The 20,417-nt window shown below is 36.7% G+C and overlaps 1 protein-coding gene across 4 annotated transcripts in view; it reads left to right on the top strand.

Moving 5' to 3' along the window:
* The window catches only part of KDM1B (lysine demethylase 1B), a 29,257-nt gene extending 12,241 nt beyond the window's left edge, over positions 1–17,016 (top strand). For 3 of the 4 annotated variants that reach the window (XM_075052464.1, XM_075052466.1, XM_075052463.1), the window contains 12 exons: positions 264–440; positions 1,394–1,468; positions 2,815–2,952; positions 4,446–4,617; positions 5,697–5,824; positions 7,282–7,413; positions 7,807–7,881; positions 8,746–8,862; positions 9,717–9,842; positions 11,312–11,434; positions 13,415–13,567; positions 14,183–17,016. In XM_075052464.1, coding sequence (XP_074908565.1) covers positions 264–440; positions 1,394–1,468; positions 2,815–2,952; positions 4,446–4,617; positions 5,697–5,824; positions 7,282–7,413; positions 7,807–7,881; positions 8,746–8,862; positions 9,717–9,842; positions 11,312–11,434; positions 13,415–13,567; positions 14,183–14,266 — 1,500 coding nt within the window. In that variant the 3' untranslated portion in view covers positions 14,267–17,016. The remainder of the gene's footprint in view (positions 1–263; positions 441–1,393; positions 1,469–2,814; positions 2,953–4,445; positions 4,618–5,696; positions 5,825–7,281; positions 7,414–7,806; positions 7,882–8,745; positions 8,863–9,716; positions 9,843–11,311; positions 11,435–13,414; positions 13,568–14,182) is intronic. The other variant, XM_075052465.1, reaches the window with a different exon arrangement.
* Positions 17,017–20,417: the final 3,401 nt, after the last annotated feature.

Here is a 20,417-nt window from a genome sequence, read left to right as displayed (position 1 = left end):
GAGCACACCATGGAGTTTGCAAGAGTATCTTGTAGACTTATTTGCTTTTATTCCATGTTAATCTACTTTATTAAATTGTTACCTTACTGTGTAAAGCTGGCTAGCAAGAAACTTCCCAGAAAACTTGCTTTTAAAATGCTCTCAGAAACCTGATTCATTATTAATTTTACCATCTAGTTTACAGTTTAAATATGATGTAAATGCATGAAAAAAATTGAATATTAGAAAATCAACACTTTCTATTCTTTGTTTTTCCTTTGCAGGAGGCTCTTACCCCTCAAAAATGTATCCATCACATCATTGTTCGGGGCCTTGTGCGTATTCGCTGTGTACAGGAAATGGAGAGGATACTTTATTTTATGACAAGGAAAGGGCTAATTAATACAGGGATTTTATCAGTTAGTCCTGACCAGTATCTTCTTCCTAAAGAATACCACAATGTAAGTTGCTGTAATAATCCCTATGTTATTAGTGCTATAAAACTACATGGCACATGTAATTTTTTTTTGGTTCTGGATTTTTTGCTCATTATCTATCATTCCAACCATTTATGTAAAAATTACATCTAAAAGCAAACACATTGCATGTTTTTCACATGGTTCTCATCTGCCTTCAATGGCTGTGGAAACTACAGACATGGGACTCTTCCCAGCAAGGTTTTTGTTCCCACTAAAATCTATGGAATTCAGTTCTATGGATTCATGCTTCTTATGAGCTTTTCAGATGGATGGGAACTGTGTGAAAAATACATAATACACTTAGGTTCTTCTCATGGCTTAACCTTGTAATACAACTCTGCTTTCATAGGTGAGGAAACTCGTATTCCATATTGGTTTGCCAGATTAAAGGGTACATATTTATGACTAGCAATCTGCTTGACTGCACACAGAAACTTATCAAATTAATGTATTCCGTAAGGGAATATCTCCTAGAAATTGTAAGTTGATTTATGTTTGGAAAGTGTATTTGTACATGTTTTTAATTATAAACTAGTTTTTACTGGTCAACCCAATCTGTGATTGAAATCATTACAAGGTAAGTGTGTTTCTTGTCTGATAACTTCTGTTAGATTTTATTACTTGACTGATAACTTCAGCTGGTTCCATTAAAATAAACTGAAACATTCAACCATCTGCTTTTAAAGTCCTTAAAAATCGTAACTATTTTAAAAGCTACAATTGATCTTTTCTTTATATTAAATGCACTATCATCTTTAAAAGTTATCACTGATTACTTTAGAGGACAAGAGAGCCTAGACTTCTGAAACCTACAGTTATTTTTAACTTTAGCAAGAAGAAAAATAAGTGTGCGATGATAATTTCTATTTTAGTGCAAACTATTTTTATTTATTTAAATATTTTATCTTTTTTTTTTTAATTTTTTTTTTTTTTAGAAATCTGTCATTATTGTTGGGGCTGGTGCAGCAGGATTAGCAGCAGCCCGACAACTGCACAACTTTGGAATTAAGGTAAGAAACTGTAGAGTACCTTACTTAAAAAATCAGACGCTCTCTGCTTTGTAAGTGTTCTTCATCAAAATGAAAAAAATTACATTCTTGTTACAAACTTTTATGTATAGGGCACCCTAATTCATTTGTAAAATCTGGGGTTTTACTGAGTGAATCTGCTGTTTAAAAACAGCACTTATTTGTATCTAAAATTCAGCAAAGGATGCAGTGTATATTTTACATAGACTTGGGTTGGGAGGATAGGGGAGACATGGATATTCATGTCCGAATAATGGGACTGTAGATGATGGCTGTTTAAATGAGGTGAAATTATCTTTTGTTTGTGCACTCTACTGTACTTACTTGTTGCTTATTAAAAACAAGCAAATCACATGTATTTCCCTTTTCCCTCATATTTATCATTGACAGTGTGATCTCACAATATTTACAAGTTGAAATAATTTTATACATCAGAATATTCTTACGAAAATCTATGGGACTCTACCCATGAAGTGTTGGCAGGGCTGACGTTTAAGGACATGAATAAGCATCTGACTTTCTGGATTTATATTTTCATATATGTGTATATTTATATGAAACCCTGAATGCTATATGCCCATTATCTCATTCTTTGGTGGCTAAATAGTATATTGCAGTGCAGCCTTTCTGTACATCAAATCCTGTGGAAAGCTATTCTGCAGTAAAATACCAATTGGCAGGACGTTTTTTTTTAATATATAAAATATACTATATATACTGTTGCTTTCTACTGTTCTGGAGAGATGGAGTTTCTCTAAAAAGACTTTCTCTAAAAATAAAAAGATAATGTAAGTAAGGGTAAACATATTCGGTCAGATATCTGTCTTGTCCTCCAGTATCCTGTGTCTGTCTGTGACAAGTAGTGGATGCTGAAGGAGGTATGTATGAATGGTGGAAATACATGAGAATGGAGTTTTCTTGGAACATCCCAGGAATAAATTTCTCCAAAAGGTGTATGGACTTTCTTAGATGGACACTGCACCCAGATCATTGTGTTTAATAGCCTGTAGCATGCCTTAAGCTCCAATTTTGAGATTTCCTGAATAGGTCTTCAGCTTTTTTAAAAAGAAGGCTTACTTTTGTTAGGGTTGTTTCTTAAAGCAGCATCTATTTTATATGTGTATACCCCAAAAGGTAACCTTTAAAAGACAATTTAAATGCATAAATGAACTATATCCACAAACAAAAATAAAGTGTTAAGATTGTTAGCATTGCTGGATTGTTTGGGGTTTTTTTTTTGTATTTTGTTTTCTCCTTTGCTCTGGAGTTGAACAGATATGTTTAATATAATCAAACCTTACAATTTACTAAGCTGCATTGTGTCACAGGTCATTGTCTTAGAAGCTAAAGACAGAATTGGTGGCCGAGTGTGGGACGATAAGACGTTCAAAGGAGTCACTGTTGGAAGAGGTGCACAAATCGTCAATGGATGTGTCAACAACCCAATGGCACTAATGTGTGAGCAAGTGGGTTCCCTGCAGTGGTCATGCATTATCACGACTGAAAAACTGTCATTAAAGCCAGGTTCAGGTGGCTGGGGAAGGGTGGGAGTCCTTTTTCATGACATGATTAAAACACCATTCTGTGTTGTAAGTAAACTCTGTGTTGCTATTCTATCTTTGGTAATGGCTGGGGACAGAGAAGGGCTGTAGAATCGTTTTGGACACATTATATAAAGAAAAACAAGACAGCTCCACCTTCAGAACCAGAAGAAACCCCCTTTTTCTGGAGATAGTAATGTAAAAGGTCCCCAGCAGACTTCCTTAGAGCTAAGAAAGGCTTTACTGTGGGAAGCTATTGCTATGTTTTCATAATACATATTCTGTGACTCACCTGGCTTTGCTCAGCCTCTCTATTTCTAGTTCAGTTTTGCACCAGTTACAACGAATGTGTCTAACAACTACTGATGCAAACACACTGCAGTTCAATTTTTTTTATTTTTTTATTTTTTTATTTTTTATTTATTTGTTGGGTTGGTTTGGGTTTTTTTGGGCGGGAAGCTGAATTTCTCTCAAGTGGAATCTGAGTATGGATTTGGTTCAGAGAGGCATGCAAATCCAGCCCATGCTATTTTAACTGTTTAGTGCTCTATAGTGTCATGAGGAAACTTTTTTTAAACCATGTTTTAGTTATGAGGTGAGGAGTAATGACTTCTTAATACACCCTGGGTGCCCATCCCTTTGTAGTCATTTGATGTCATCTTTCATTCAAAGTACAACTCTATCTTGAGAAAAGATCTGCAGTGCTGACCAGCAGCCTAGAGAGATGTGAGGATATGTGAAAAACACTGGAGCGCACCCTAAGTGACAAGGCCCTAGGAAGAAGTTAGCGCTGTATTTGTGCTACTTTCTCTACACTGACTGTAGAACATAGAAACATCTTTATTCTGATTTAGGTCTGTTGCGTGTTCGATACAAGATGGACAAGCAGAGGAACATACTAGGTTTAATTCCAAATAATTTCTTTGCTTGTTTCTTAATAAAATTGGTGGTAACTGGCAAGCAACATCCTGTCAATTCCTGAATGCAGAGAACCGTTTGGGCATCAGGCACCAGAAAGTTGTAGAAAAGAACTGATTTTAATGGCAATTCAGAGAATAAGGTGAGGTAGAAATGAAGAGGAGATTGGTTCATCATGTTTGATTACCAGACCCAACAACTCTGTACTAGGCCCTGGCCTCACAGGACAGTTGGAGATAAGGTTTCTGGGAATCCCCAATAAAGATGGAAGAGTGGGTTAAAACACTTTGTGGACAATTAACAGATAGAAGGATTGTTGGTATTCCAGTTTTAGGAGAACAAGAGTTTATCTGACTAATTATTTAAAGTCGTGGATGTTTTTTAAGTGGCATCACTTAAATCTGAGATTAAGGGATTCGCCTTACTTTAAATAACTTTGAGCAGGCTAGGCACTGTAGTTTTTCCATACTTAAAAAGCAATAAAATGTCTTTTTCTTAAGCTTGGCATTAAAATGCACAAACTAGGGGAGAAATGTGACTTGATCCAGGAAGGTGGAAGGATAACAGATCCCACTATTGATAAACGTATGGACTTTCATTTCAATGCCATCCTAGATGTCGTCTCTGAGTGGAGAAAAGATAAAACCCAACATCAAGATGTTCCTCTTGGTGGTAAGTGGGAGATGTATTGCAAAGCGAAGATGTTGGCTGTATTCACAGAGTTTTATATTAAATTGGCATCAGACATTTTTAGAAGTGTATGGCTGTACCTCTGACCTTAAATCCAACAGTGATAACCTGTCTCTAAGCAAGACAAAGGGAGATTGACTGTTGTATACACACAGACCAAAATGTCACTTGTAACTTTTAAGGAAGCCTAATTTGAAGGCTTTTGTAATACTCTACGACTCCTGATGTAGTATCTTGTTTTCATGAGGTAGCTTTTTCAGTATAACTAGTGGCACTAGCAGTTCAAAGGACTTGCTTCTTGCTGAAGCAGGCCATAGCTAGCCATAACTCTTAACACTTTTTGACTAATTGTCTAAAAAAGAGCCGATCAAAGCCTTCTGCTAGCAAGAATAGTCCCATCTCCATTGGTAATGCCTCCCACCACACTTACAGCATGCAAGCATATTCAACAACAAAAAATAAACTTGCTTAGAAATGTTTGCCTCCCAAATCTTTTCAGCATGGATTCTGTAAGGCAGAATTAGCAACTCCTATGTTCTTCAGTGAACTGTGGATCATATTTCTTAGCTCTTTTGGTTTTCTAAAAATTAAGCAGGGTTTATTTGCAAGGATTCTCCCATTATCTTAAAGTGTATTTATTTTCCTTGAAGTATCTTCAACTGTATATTGATGATAGCTAAACAATTAATTTCTCTTCTGTGTCAACTGGCTAGCCCAGCTGTGCTGTTGCACAGTGTGGTTTTGTTTTTTTTTTTAATTTGAAATCATTGTAACCTCTTTTTTTCCTGAAGCTATGTATGTTTCCTTTTTTGAAGAAGATTTTACTAGGGAAACCTATGATTAGGTTAAATACAATGGATAAATACAATTAGGATAAAATACAATGAAGTTGTATTTTATCACCTGAAAGATCTTGCGTTTTTTTCTATGAGAAGAAAAACATCGTAGTGCAAATAGCAATAAGCTTGAAAATCTTGTGATCCAGAGAACAGCATATCAAAATACAGTAAGACTTCTGACGAGTTGTGATATATTCTTATTTTAAACATGTTCTTTCACAGAAAAAATACAAGAGATCTATAAAGCCTTTATTCAGGAATCTGGTATCCAGTTCAGTGAGCTGGAAGAAAAAGTACTACAGTTCCATCTCAGTAATTTGGAGTATGCCTGTGGCAGCAATCTCTCTCAGGTGAGTTTTGACAGCTGTGTTCTGAAGTGGTTGAGCTTTGTAGAAAATAGGGTTGGAAGTAACATTGAAAAGTCATCTGATCCATCCCATGGCCCCAAAGGAAGAATCAGCTATCCCTAAACTGTTCCTACATCCCTAACCTGTTTTTTGAAAGCACTGAGACACAGACTCCAGCACTGCCTTAGGTAATCTGATGCAAGTTCATGATGTGCCTCCAGGAAGATCCTCTTTAATGTAGAAGTTGAGAGTAGATGGTGCAGCAGAGTAGGGCATTTTGCCGAGATGCTGGGTGGTAGGATTCACAGGAGAGTTACTTTTCCTCAGATGTTGTGTGTGACTTCTGCTTCTCAGTTCTGTGTTTTAAAACTGAGGTATTTCTCTACCTTACTAGGTATCTTGAGAATAAATGCATTTAACTTCTGAAGTGTTCCAACACCCTGATGGTGGGCCCCAGTTCACCACTCCTAGGTATTCTGTTGACTATGTGATGCTTGGTTTTCCTTGCAACTTCAGTTTTAACTAAGCAGGTTCAGGAAATATCAAAGTACGATGTTGTTTGCAGTGCATTATTTACTCAGTCCTGTTACTTGGGTTAAAGATGTTTAGGGTCAATTGTACTACAGTAGTGGGACAGCTGATTGATATGTGCAGATGCACAAATCTGATCTGAACTGAGAAGCACATAAGAACATAACAAAAATCTGCAAGACAATGCTATACCAGGGCAGTCAATGGAAAATATCTTGATATGTCAAGCTTTCACACTTCACGACCACCCAGGGGAAGTAAGAAAGATGTTAAAATCTATCTTGCCTTCTATTTAAAGATCAAAATATGAAGTAAATGCAACTGCAGTGATAGGAACTTGCATTTGAATAGCAGTTTGAGAAGTGCTTCAGATTTTTCACTGATAAGTGGTGATTGCTTAGTACAACTATCACTGTTGTACTAACTATGAGTTTGCAGGGGTGGGGGGAGAAGGTTAATGAAAGATATCATGAAAGAACCTCCAAAGTGACAGAAAAATTCCATTGAGATTTTTTTGTATCTTATCTTCCCCTTCATGTTGGGGAATAAAATATTTCCATTTTTATTTGAAGTCTTAAGGCTGTAAAATCTGATTTCTTTGCTACAGACAGGAAACTGAAATAAATACACTGCAATCCACCTGAATTTTTGTACTACTTTCCTTGTTTTCTTTACCAAGCAGAAGTATAAATTACCTGCTAGTGACGAACCCATACTACAACATTTCTTAATCTAGCAATTCATATGTTGTATGGTGGCCTTAGGTAAATAAGCTGTCTGCTTTTCTCAGCATTGCCATACATTCTGGTGATACACTTCTTTTCTCCAGTTGTGACGGGAATTAGCGTGGCTTCCTCTAAACTGTGGGACTTTTGCTAGTACCCATGTCACCTCACCAGTAGAGACAGCTAGTTATGTTCTGTCCACAGGTATCTGCACGCTCATGGGACCACAATGAATTTTTTGCCCAGTTTGCTGGAGATCACACTCTTCTAACTGTGGGATATTCTACTGTGATTGATAAATTGGCAGAAGGGCTGGACATCCGGCTGAATTTCCCAGTGAGTCTGGAAAATGTTGATGCAGTGCCTGTCTTGGATTGCTCTGAAGCTCCCAATCATCTTTTTGTATTCTTTTGGACCAGGCAAATCTGTGCCTGTGATTATATCGACTTGTCTTTAAGAAAAGAGAGGATGATTTCAGTATTTCTGGAAATCCTCTTTGAGGACTATCAGTACTTAAATATTATAATATGATGAGCTTATATGTTAGACTCATGATCTTTCTTTTTCAGCTTCCATGGAGGCTTTTTTTTATCTTTCACTATTTCTCTGGAAACTTGTGTTCTTCAATTTCTGGTTTGCAGACTGGTGCTATATTAGCTATTCTTGTCTGAACATGCATTGCATATGTAGATTTTGTAGTATAATATTCTTCAATTTGACTTTCAATAGGTACAGAGTATTGACTATTCTGGTGAAGAAGTACAGGTCACTACTGCAGATGGAGCAGTGTGGACAACACAAAAGGTACCTAATATGCTTCAAGATTAAGGATTTTAGGGTACACAAGAACAATACTGACCACAGTACATGTCCTTTTTGTCTCTCTCTTTCCCCCCCCCCCCCCCCAAAGATGAAAACTCATATATTCTAGTGACCTGTATTTGGATGTCCTAGAGCTATCTTGAGCATGCTTGAGTTTTGAGTACTAGTTGATTTGAAGAACTAAGCACTATAAAGGCAGTAATAAAAACATGAAGCAAATAGATTTTTATCTGGTCTTTGAAGTGACAGTTATGTTTCCTGGTTCCATTCCCTGCTCAGCTTTACCCCATTTAGCATGTGAATCTGCCCTGTTAAAATTTTTCCCTTTGGTATGCAGGACTTGACAACCCATATTTCTCAGTCTCTCTTAATCCCTGTATCACCACCTGCTTCATGCTGTGTAATTTAGCTTTTAGTAATTTTTAAAATGATACGTAAACTTGGTCAAGATTGGATTTTCAAAGAGAAGGGTTCTGTGAAGGAAATAAAAACAAACCAAAACAGCGACCATCTTCTCTCCTTTCAAAACGACAAGTTTTGTTAATCTGAGAGCCATTGACTATAATTTACAGGAGGTATTAAAATTAGTAGCATGGTTAGCCGCTCTGATACAAGCAATTCAACAGACTACAACTTAAAATCAGTGAACTGCAGGATCTGTTCTCACCTGAAAGTAAGGCATGTGTCTCCCATTAACAGGGATTAAAACCAGACACTAATCTAGAGATGTCTGGTGAGTATTATGCTGCATCCTACAAGAATAATCCAAGATAGTTAAGAGGATGCTGTGAGGCTTAAGTGCAGTATTCAGCTTTTTCTACTGTTGTGACTGTAATTATTTTTCAGGTATTAGTGACTGTACCACTGGCCCTTCTTCAGAAAAATGCCATTCAGTTTAATCCTCCACTGTCAGAAAAAAAAATTAAAGCCATTAATAGTTTGGGAGCAGGAGTCATCGAGAAGGTAAGTCATTTCAGATTTCATTTTCTTTTCATAGAAACATTGGCTGCTTTGTCCCTGTTGCTTTTGGTGTGTATTTCTCAGGATTTATTATGCATTTACTTTTACTTGTATACAGTAGCCCAGAAGAGCAAAATGCTATTGGGGATCACATGTATTTCTGTTTCTTAGATTTCCCAACTTAATGGTGTTTTTAAAGAAATTGTTTGCAGAATCACTTCACAGCTTATGTTTTGTGCCTAATTTTGAGCAAGCCTTCATGATGGTCTTAGATCTTCCAAAATTCTAATAATATTCTTATTCTAGGTCCTTTCAACCTAATAAATACATAAACTATTTCAGAATACTGAAAGTTGTGTATTTGACCAGTGTAAAATCTCCTACCCTTTCCCAGTGCAAAGACAGCCTCTCCTGAAAAAATCCCTAGTAAGATGTGTGCTTAGAACAAAACAGTAACAGAAGTAATGCCAGAAACAGGATTATAACAGTGTTGAAATTTAAAGGCAAGATTCAGACACCACCACCACCCCCCCCCCAACATGGAGATCACTAACTTCTATGTTAGGTTTGTAAAAATTCTGCTCAATTTCTTGAGTGTTTTCTATAGTGAATTCCATTGTGAATTTGATAATCTGTGCATTTGCAATTTTTGAGACTAGCATTTTTTTTCCTTTCCCTGTCCCCCTTGGGAGAACAGGCCCATATATTCTCTGTTGAGACCCTCTCATAGAACTGGGTGTCTCTAATTGAGTAGAAAAGGGAAAAAGGATTAGAAGAACAACATATACCATATCCAGTTATGAGTTTTGTGGTATGAAACGCTTTAATTCCATCTCTCTCTCTTGCTCTCTCTCCAGATTGCCTTGCAGTTTCCTTATAGATTTTGGGACAGTAAAATTCAAGGAGCTGATTTTTTTGGTCATGTTCCACCCAATTCCAGCCAACGTGGCCTCTTCAGTGTTTTCTATGACATGGATCCAGAGGTATCATATGCTAGCTGTATTTTCTGTTGGCCCTTCAGAAATTCAGTTTGGAATCTAGGTGCAATAATTACTGAACAATGAAAGTTTTCTTCTTCTCCCCACCCCCGCAACTGTTAAAAGAAGTGGAAGCAGTGTTATTTATCAAGAAAAAGCTGATTGATACTTCATTGTAATAAATGGGAATGTTTTCCTACACTTGTATACAAAATAATATACAAGGAAGTTAATGCTTTTATTCTCAAACTATCCTGAAAATGAGTCTGTAATACCTGACTATAGATATACTAATATGGGAAAAAGTCTACCAGTCACTTCCAGTTTAGGATTTCTTTTCCCTTATTTATATCAGCTAAAAATCCTGTTAAAAAGATCATGCTGGCTTATTAACACTTAATGGCTTGCACTAGCCTCAATAGCTACGTGGAATGGCAGAAGAAAAGAAAAACACTAGGTTTTCTATGAAACTGAGGTCTGTAGGGTCAGTCCCAAACTCATGAATTTCAAAAGAAATTCAAACCAGTGCATTGACATCATGTTTCTCTTCTCCACCAGTTCCAAGCACACACATTACACATTTATATCTTACCTTTTCATGCTTTTACAACAACTGCTGCTTATTACTTGGCAGCAATTAAAAGGCCGTTTTGTAACCTTATGGCTTACTCCAAAAGGAAACCATCCTGTGAAGATTGTGCTGTGTTACTACACTATCTGTACCTGTATATGACTTTCCTTAAACAAGGTTTCTCTTCAATACTTTTAAGCTCATTCTACATAAGGTTCAGTGTGCTCATGCTGTCCAGAGACACTAGATGTAATTCTTAATTTGCTTGATAGCTATTCTCTGCTAGCTATCAAGTTTCGTAAGAGAAGAATTGCCTTATCTAAACAAGAGAGGGAGAGTTCTTTAAAGGAGTTGAGAGCCCGTGTGCTGTTCTCTAGTTGATTTGTTGAAGTGGAAGGGAACATCAGCAGAACTGAGCTTTCATTTCTTGGGACAAAATCTGCTGGTAAGAACTTAGTATTGGCCTAATCCAAACCATAAGTATTTAAATAGATTCTCTTTGTTACCGCCTTTTGAAATTGGAGTACAGTTGAGGTGGAATTTTGGCACGGAACTAGAGCTTAAGATGTCTGTCACAAAGAATAACACTATAAACGTCAAATCTTTTGGTGTAGCCTTTAAATAGGTAGATAGAAAGTTTTCAGCTAATTCAGCAAGTTGTAGAAGGGGCTGACTGTAACACAGCTCTGTGAACAAGACATCAGGGCATGGTAGTAATTTGAGCATAAATAATGTAGAATGTGCATCCTTTATTCTAAGGAATCAAACCCACTTTTCTCTAGAACAAAAGTTGCTTTGCAGCTGAAAATCTCTTTGTCAATGCCAATTAAAAGGCACTCTTCAAGAAATACTTAATAACCTAATAATTTCTAAATGATCTCATATGTTAATGTCTTGTTTTTAGGGCAAACAAAGCATTTTAATGTCAGTGGTCACTGGAGATGCTGTGACAACCATTAAGAATTTAGATGATAAACAAGTACTGCAACAGTGTATGACTGTACTTCGAGAGCTATTTAAGGAGCAGGTAAGAGAAGCCGCTTCTACTAAAAGATGAATTAACCTGCCAACAAATGTAAAGCTTTTAATTGTATTATTTCATGATGTATAAGAAAACCTTTGACATATAAAACTTTTTCTTTTCTTGTCAGTTTGAGGGAATGTGCTTCCTTTGAGAGACACTAAAACCACGTTTGGTCTTGTGTGAAAAATGTGAATTATCTTAGATCTGTCTGAAGGAAAATGGTAATGAATTGAAAAACACAAATGAACGATCATCCTTTAAAGTGCTTTTAGAAAGGAAAATTAATTAAAAGCAGTACTTTAGGCAGGTAACACAAATACACTTCTTACTTAGCTGTCACTTTTTCCAAAGTATTTTTTTTTTGTCATCACTGCTTCCAATACACGATCAAAGCTTTAAGCTAGATGAATTTGATTATGATCATATCCTCCCCTCCCCTGTAAAAAGCAACTGAAATTACAACACTCCCAAACCAAACCAATCCCTTAACTCTTCTAATAAGAAACAACCCTTTCTGAGCTGTCTTGGGATAGAGGTACAGCCAAAATGATGTATCAAGGGCCCTATATCCTGACCGTAAAAAAAATTAGATAAAAATTTCTATCTTTTTCCTTCCCCCAGCTCATTGTTAGGATAAAAACTGATAGGAAAATCAGAGAAATCTGGGGCAAGCAGAAAACGATCACTTAGCAATGTTATTTGCATTCCACTCTATAGACAGTAATGCCTTAGTTAAAAATTCCTTAGAGCAGGTAGATCCCAAGGAATGCTTGCATTACTGTTCATGGGTGATCTCTCAAGTTTTAGTGATGGTTCAGATGTTAGGATTAATGATCTTGGAAAAACTTTGGCATCTGAAAGCTTGACTTTTCCTAGAAAACATACTTTTTTGGTAATGGCTTTATAGTTATCAGAATCATATGCAATATAAGTCCACATACCTGCTATTTTGATCTCATGAGAATGTGGAGGTAGCAAACAGGTCTTTGGTTTTGGTGCCACTCTAGTCTAGAAGAGTGATTTTCATGCCTGTCTCCATGGTTTATAGCAGTTGTGAATTTCAGTCATCTGTCCACAATGCAGCAGGAGTTTCAAAGACAAGATAACTTCCAGGGCTGTACCAGAACTTCTTCTGGGATGTCCATGAAACTTGCCATACTTCACTAGCCATTGTCTTGATTGCGTGAGCTTTAGTCTCTCACGTGCTACCTGAATGGAATAGTCTATTTGTGGATACCAGATGACGTGTAAGAGGCAACTAGGGGTGCTTCTGTTTACTTGTCGCAAGCTCCTCAAGAGTAAGACACAGCTGTAGTTGACTAAGCCTTCATACAATTGTTATCCAGACTCTTTTTGGTAGATTGTGTGGAATTTGCATGCTGCAGTGTGACAAAGAATACACAGTATTACTGTCATGGCTTAGCTACAGACACTCTGACTTCCTGGTTTTTGTTTTCTCCCTGAACCCGGTTTTCAAGCCAGCTCATTTTCTGATCTTAGACAAGTAATGTTATTTATCCATTGGAATAAAATTATCTCCAAAATGAAGATTACAGTTGAGATTTAACAAGCTAGAAGTAGCAAAGCATCATGCCTTACCACAATAAAAAGTGCTTACATTATACATACAAACATGTTGAATGATGTTGATATTGGTATTTTATCTGTTTGCAAGAGTATCTATGTATTTTGAAGGGATTTTTTTTTTTCTCATGTGTAGTTCTAGGTATATTACAATATCCAGATTTGTTGCATTCAAAACAGTGCAGGTGTGATATTTCAGGCATCAGGCAAGTCTAGCAAAATCATCATTGTGGTCAGTAGTATAATAAAGAAAATTGCAATTTAATTCTGGAATGTAATCAAATCTGTATTTTAATAATACTACATACTCTAAAGATTAGAAGAAACTGTTTTATGAGAAAAAGCTATGCAATTAGGAGCTTTTCTTCACAGTGCATAACTTTTATTTTGATTATACAGGAGGTTCCTGACCCAGTGAAGTTTTTCGTTACTCGATGGAGCAAAGACCCTTGGCTCCAGATGGCATATAGTTTTGTGAAAACAGGGGGCAGCGGTGAAGCTTATGACATTATAGCTGAAGACATACAAGGGAAAATTTTCTTTGCTGGTGAGGTAAGTATCTTTGTTACTGTTGATTGGGGAACTATTTCTTATGAAAGATCATCTTTTGCTAACCAACACCATTAATCTAGAGATAGCATATAAATATTCTGTTACACAAATATGCTAATGTTTCTTGATTTTTGACACAGAACCCTTTCTATTCATATTATTATTGGGCATGGAGAGTCTGCCAGATATTTCAGGTCAGGAGTGAACTGCATAACCAATAAGTGCAGAACATGACAAGACTATACAATCCACTTTTATTTTTAGCCAAATTGTCTGCCTGTTACTCCATTTGTGGGTAACATAACAAATGCCTGCTGCTGATGGTACAGGTGCATTCTATACTGGAACAGAACTTACCTGCCCCACTAAAGTGCAGATGGCAAAACAGACTACTAATTTTGCTAGTTGACTTGCTTACAAATTTTGAAGTTGCTAAAAATCTTAAGTATTTCCTCCTAAATTCTTTCTAAGTTTTCCATGGCTTTTAAAAATGTTGGTATATACTTAAGGAAAACAGAACGGATCTTACTGAAATTCTATCTGTTCTAATAGTTTTAGAAACAATTCACTTTTTTCTTTTTTTTCTCCTTTTTTTTTCTTTTTTTTTAAATACAGGCCACAAATAGGCACTTTCCTCAGACCGTTACAGGAGCTTACTTGAGTGGGGTTCGAGAAGCAAGCAAAATAGCAGCATTTTAAGTACTGAAAGTTTGTGTTTATAGATATATTTTTAATTGTTTTCTGTGGGTAAAACTATCTTCAAGTTTCCTATTGCTGCCTTTTTCTTAAGTGGTACTTAAATAGTATATGGTACCTGGAGATAAAATCTTCATCTTCTTTTTCCTCTTTCTCCCCTACCCTCCTTTTAAGCCCTGATGATACACATTGTTGGGGTTTTTATTCCAGCTAAGATATTACTAGCAAGAGTGACATTAGAGTCCCTGGCCACAGCTTAACTAATGGAACTTTTTTTGAGAGTCCTCTTCGGTATGGCTCAAGTCATGCTATTGTAAACCTTCATTTCAGAAGGTCAGATTAAAGCAAGACTAAGTTAACATACAGCATTAAAAATGCTGGCAGTTAGTAGTAACGATGGGAATTTTCCACTAACTGTGTTTCTCAGGTTGATTATGCTTATAGGAGTTCAAACTTGCTCCCAAAAGCCTGAATAGCCTAGACAAATTCTAGAATTATTGTAGGAAGGAACTCAACTATCATTCTTTCCACTTGCAATCAATAACCTTTTCTATAATATTTTTCATATTCTTAGCCTCCACTAAGTGGGCTTTGGAATATCAAGTTTGTTCCTTTAAATCAGATGGCTGGAACAGTTTACAGTGCAATCATAGAAAGGTTATTGTAGATAATAAAAACTTGAAAAAAATAACTTTTACATTACTTTAAAAAACTTTGGAATATTCTCTCTGCTACTTATTCAGAGAAATTCTTGTTACAATAATAGGCTAAGTTTAGATTTGCTTAGTGCTTCTGATCATGTAGAAACAGGACAGCTTAAAAATACTATATTTCTATGATTATTTTGAAAACAACTTCCAAATTCATTTGGGCTGAGTAGAGGCACTATCTACTGATGTGAGTATTCAGTGGGGGGTGAAGGACTGTAAGTTCCTAATGGCTCATTCAGCTTTTATATTTAAAAAATAAGTGAAGATGAATGAGGAAAAATATTAACACTTTTATGAAGGGCTGAAACAAGGTGGCTTGCACTTTGACTTGAAGTTTTTTATTTCTTTTACTATTAAAGTATTATTAAAAACAACTTGAGGGAGTAATTCAGTAAGGGCTAAGCATCTATCTAATAGCTTTTCTGTGGGACAGGGAAGAAAATGAAATACTTTTCAACACACAACAACCAGTGTATCTGTTGTAATACTGTTCCACTAAAATGGTATTAATGAAAAAAATTTAAAACCAACTCTTAGATCTCTTCCCCCACACCGTCCCTATAACTTTACTGCATAGACCTCACGATTTCTGGAAGGAAAGTAAGCACTTACTCTTTTACCCCCTGCATTCTCATGCATAGGCTTTTTTCTTTTTTTAATCTCTTCATTTTAAAAATGACACAGCAAACTTTTTTTGAGTTACAGTGCTTATTTCCATAAAGCTGTATCCTTGGAAAAAACAAACCCAACAAGCAACTTTAAGAAAAATCCTACTGAATAAATGCAATTCTTCTTTTAAATACCTAATATTTTGTTTTTAGAGTAGCTATGATATTGTTAAATACCTTTATTTAATCTCTAATTTACAAGGTGAAGATGTTTATATAACTAGATGTTTTTCAGATATATATTCTGTTCTGCTTCTTAAAGCTGAATTATATGGATTAACAGGAAAAGTGTAACTGTTCATAATTTTCCTCCACATAAATGCTATTATGTACAGTTTTAAAGTATTTCCAAGTATTAAATTGTAATTTAAAGGCTATAAGAAGCAAGACAAAATCCTCTGATGATAAAAGATAATCAGACATCAGATTTTGCTTTTGGTAATCATTTGCACTTTGTTAATTTCATGTATTAATTTCAGGCCAACTTAGAGCATAACTAGGAAAGATTAAGCAGTGCATACGTTTCAGTTCCAAGTTTCTTTCCCAGTTGATCATATATGACAAAATTATTAGGAGAGGAGCTTCTGAGGGTGGGAAAAAAGCTTATTACTACAAGCCCAAAACATTATATTCAATAGCTGCTTCAGCTGACCTTGGTCAAAACTTAAGTCAGCTTAATAACAACATATAAACACATTACAATTTAGGTAGGAACTGTCTGGGAAGTTGAGCTCAGCATCCATTTCTGCAGTCCAAAGTTTGTGTGAACAAGCTTGATTTTAAGCATATGCTTCCATGATGTTAATTTGTACTTGGGGTTTTAAATTTATCTACAACTTTGCAGATAGATAAATGCTGTATTCTAAAGAATAGAGATGGACATGAAAAAATACTGTCACGTTTGGCTTTAGCTGCTGCACACTTCTTATAGCATTAAAAAAAGTATAACAAATGATAAATTTACCAATGGTCTAGTCTATTAATTATTTGTATATTATTTTGGTGCCAAGGCACTTAAACTGTGTTGTGCTGCACTTAAGTTTGAGAAGTAAATAAAATAAGTATGTTCCATTTTAATTTACGTTCATTTGAAATGTATAAAAACATCAGGCTGGTTCTGAGACTTCATTCTTTAATTAATGTTCCCCCAAAATTTTTTTAATATCTATGTTAAAATTTATTCAAGCATGTATGTGTTATTTCTTTTGTGTTTAATTTATTCCCTGCAAATAAAGAACTGGGGAATGTTTTCTTTGAGTATATTTGTTTAAATGTTATAAAAAATATTTGAATGCAGAGCATGATCTGTTACACTTCAACTCTTCTGTGTGACTATGTTATGGCAGCAGAATAAAACTGGAAAGTATCCACAGGATGCTCATGTTTTGTTTTTGTTTTTTTCCCTTTAAGTTTAACTAGTAACTAAGCCTACTGTTTTGTTACATTTGATATTGATTTAAGATTTCATTTTAGTATATTCCTACAGCTAGACAATTCCTTAGAAGAGCTGCTCTACAGCCTTCTCTGTACTATAAGTACTAACTTTGCTGTTATTTGGACAATACCATACATAATAGCCAGTGTCTTTTGCCTCAAAGGTTTACAAAGCAATTCATAAACTTGTGTCAGATTATTTTCCTTAGCCAGAGGATATTTAAGCTAAAATTGTAATTGTTTAGAAGCACTGCCCATAATTTTAAAATAGCCAGAAAAATCACCAGAGAACCACTTAGTGCTTTTCACTGAATAACTGTAGTATGAATGCTTTGTAGGATCATGGTCCTGAAAGGTTCCTCCTAGCACAGATCATTATAAGGATGTGCAAGCCGGACTACATACCCAAAACATTTAAAATACAAACAGTGACAAATTCTGATAACACTTATCTACATTGTTCTTCTTGAATGGGACATTAGATGTTCATTTAGTGCAAGTCTGACTGCAGGCAACTTAAAAAAAATACTCCTAGTCCCTTTGAAAGTTTATTTAAACCAGTAACACATGTAGGTCTGAACCAGTGAAAGCATTACCATGTGGAAGATTCACTGCTTGCCCCTTCAAAGTTTGTATCCTGAGGACATGCTTTGTTCACCTAATGCTAACTCCCTGCAGGAAATTATTTTTGTTACATCTGACACTGGTCTTGAAAAACGTTAACTTCATTCTGAGAATAATGATCTTTAAAACGGAAACAAAATACTAATGCTGCTTTTAAAATAAAGTACAAATCAGTAGATTTCATCACACTCCCCCAAAGAATGACAGTCCTTCAGAAAATAGTTGGTGTGAGAGAATTTTTTAGCCCAGCTGTCTAAAACTTAGATCAGAAATAAAAGTGAAGTAGCAAGTCTGCAACTGAGTGCAGTCCAGTGAACGAGGTCAGGTGAAAAGGCAGGGAAAGCTACATAACATTGCCATCCCCTTATCCCCAGGACCTCTGGAGATCATCTGGTTTAAGCCGCTACACAGAACAGGGCCAACGTGGAGCTGGTCGCTCGGGGCCCTGCCAGGTTGAGTTCTGAACATCTCCAACAACAGGGATTCCACAACTCCTCCAGGCCCCGTTTCTGTGACGATCATCACAGTGAAGCTTTTCTTCCCCTAACACGTAATTGCAACTTCCCTGGCATCAACTTGTTCCTGTTGCCTCCCGTCCTCTCACTGTGCACCCCCAAGCAGAGCGTGGCCCTGCCTTCCCCATGTTCTCTCATTTGGCAGTTGCAGACTGCAGTATGACCCCCCTTTACCCATCTCTTCTTAAGGCTGAACAAGCCCAGCTCTCTCTGCCTCCCCTCCTACATCGCGTGCTCCAGCCCCCTGGCCACGTTGGTGGCCCTCCACTGCATTCGCTCCAGTATGTCCTCAGCTGTCTTGTACCAGGGAGCTAAGGCAGGACACAGCATTCCATTGTGAGCTCTTAAGTGCTGAATACGGAGGAATAATCACTTTCCTTAACCTGCTGGTTACACGCTTGCAGAAACAGCGCAGAGTGCCATCAGTGTTCCTTATCACAAGGGCACACTGATGAATTGGGTTCAACTCATTGTCTGCGAGAAACATCTGCTCCTGCTCAGGTCCTTCTCTGCAAAGCTGCTTAGAAAGAAACTACTGTCCCCACCGACACTGTTGTACGGGGTTATTCCATCCCAGAAGCAGGATGCTGCATTTGCTTTTGTTGACCTTTATGAGGTTCCCGTCAGCCCATTCCTCCTAAAAGTCAAGGTCCATCTGAATAAACCTTTAGACCTACAACTTCTAGCTACTTGCTTTAATAAATATTTCTGAATTCAAAGGCAGGAGAGACATTTTTTTCCAGAAGGAAAATAACACATTTTTCAGCATTCAAGATGTTTCCTAACTTTTTTCAGCAAGTGAAACACCGATTTTACTAAATTTCTTACTACAAGTTTTCAGACGGTATTCTGGTGCCTTACAGATTTTCCCACTGTTCTCCCTAAATAATGGGAACTAAAATAACAACCACCACCACCAGAAGTCATTTCAGGAATGCTTTCATCTAGCTCAGTCGAAGCTACTTGATTATAGTCAACTTTCTGATTTGGAAACAGGAATAATTAGATCTACCCAAGTGGTCACAAGCCACCCTCTCTCTGAAATAACAAGAGCTGATAAACCTTTTTGGGATCACCATGCTGACCACCAGGGGCATTATCTGGCCGGATGAAGCTCTGGCCTCCAAAAGGGTTATTTTTAAGTCCAGCTTAGTGGTGGCTAATCTAAACCCAGACATTCATAGATCTTACTTTGTCATGTGCCTTGTAACAGGATAATGCAGAAAGAATGCAGATGCTATAAGCAGCCTGCTCAGGTCCAAGAAGGGTATTAGAGCTTCTGGAAAAAAGTGGGATGGCACTTAAAAGTTGTGTCTTCCTAATTTCATCTTTGTTAGACATGCCTGAGCAGTATTCCGTGGGCTACCACATAAGTCCAACTCAGCTGTTTTCCTAAAGACATGTAACCTCTCTTCATTCAAAATTTCTACTCTTCCCTTTCCCCACCTAGCCCTCTCCACCTTCTTTCTCCTACAGGGCCCATACACTGTTACCTCAAGTGCCAAGCTCACTCATAACAACAGCTGTTTATATAAGCATGTCATTCCGGTTAATTTGGGTAGTTTTGCAGGTCCCTGACCAAAATACTGAATACCAAAGACTTAACAGAGGAACCAATACATTGGAATGTAGGAATTATGCTCCAAGCGGTCAAATCAAGATGTTAGGACTTTTTTTTCTAGAATACAATGGTCAGGACATAATCTTAAGTATCTGGAAGGTACATGCCTGAGCACTTTATTCAGTTACCTTTTATCCAGTTACCTTTTATCCAGTTAGCCAGTTTCTGGTTTTTATGAGCATCTCAATACAGGACTTAGAGCCCTGATCAGCTGTGGTTTTAATCCAATAGCATCAGGATAAGCAGGTCATTTTATTTACCTTTTAGTATTGTCTTGCAGCTTTTCCCCCAGTTGTAGAAAGAACTGGAATCTTTTATCAGCTGCAGCCAGACTGGTACGGATTAGCAGGGAAACAGCTCAGACATCTCTTCTCTGTTGAGGACTGCATTGAGTTGTAGTTAAGACATTTAAACAAAGTACTTGAAGGATGCTGAGTTCATTTCCATTCCATCTGTGCAATTCCAAAGTGGCAAGTAATAGATATATACAATAAATAGAAGTACACTATCCTTTTGTAAGTTTTCAATAGAATTTACACTATTAAAAATGTTTATACTTGGGAGTCACTCGTCTTTAAAAAC

This window comes from Buteo buteo, chromosome 20, assembly GCF_964188355.1.
Source record: "Buteo buteo chromosome 20, bButBut1.hap1.1, whole genome shotgun sequence".
NCBI lineage: Eukaryota > Metazoa > Chordata > Aves > Accipitriformes > Accipitridae > Buteo > Buteo buteo.
The sequence above is the reverse complement of the archived record's forward strand: the minus strand, read 5'-3'. Positions and strand labels throughout refer to the sequence as shown.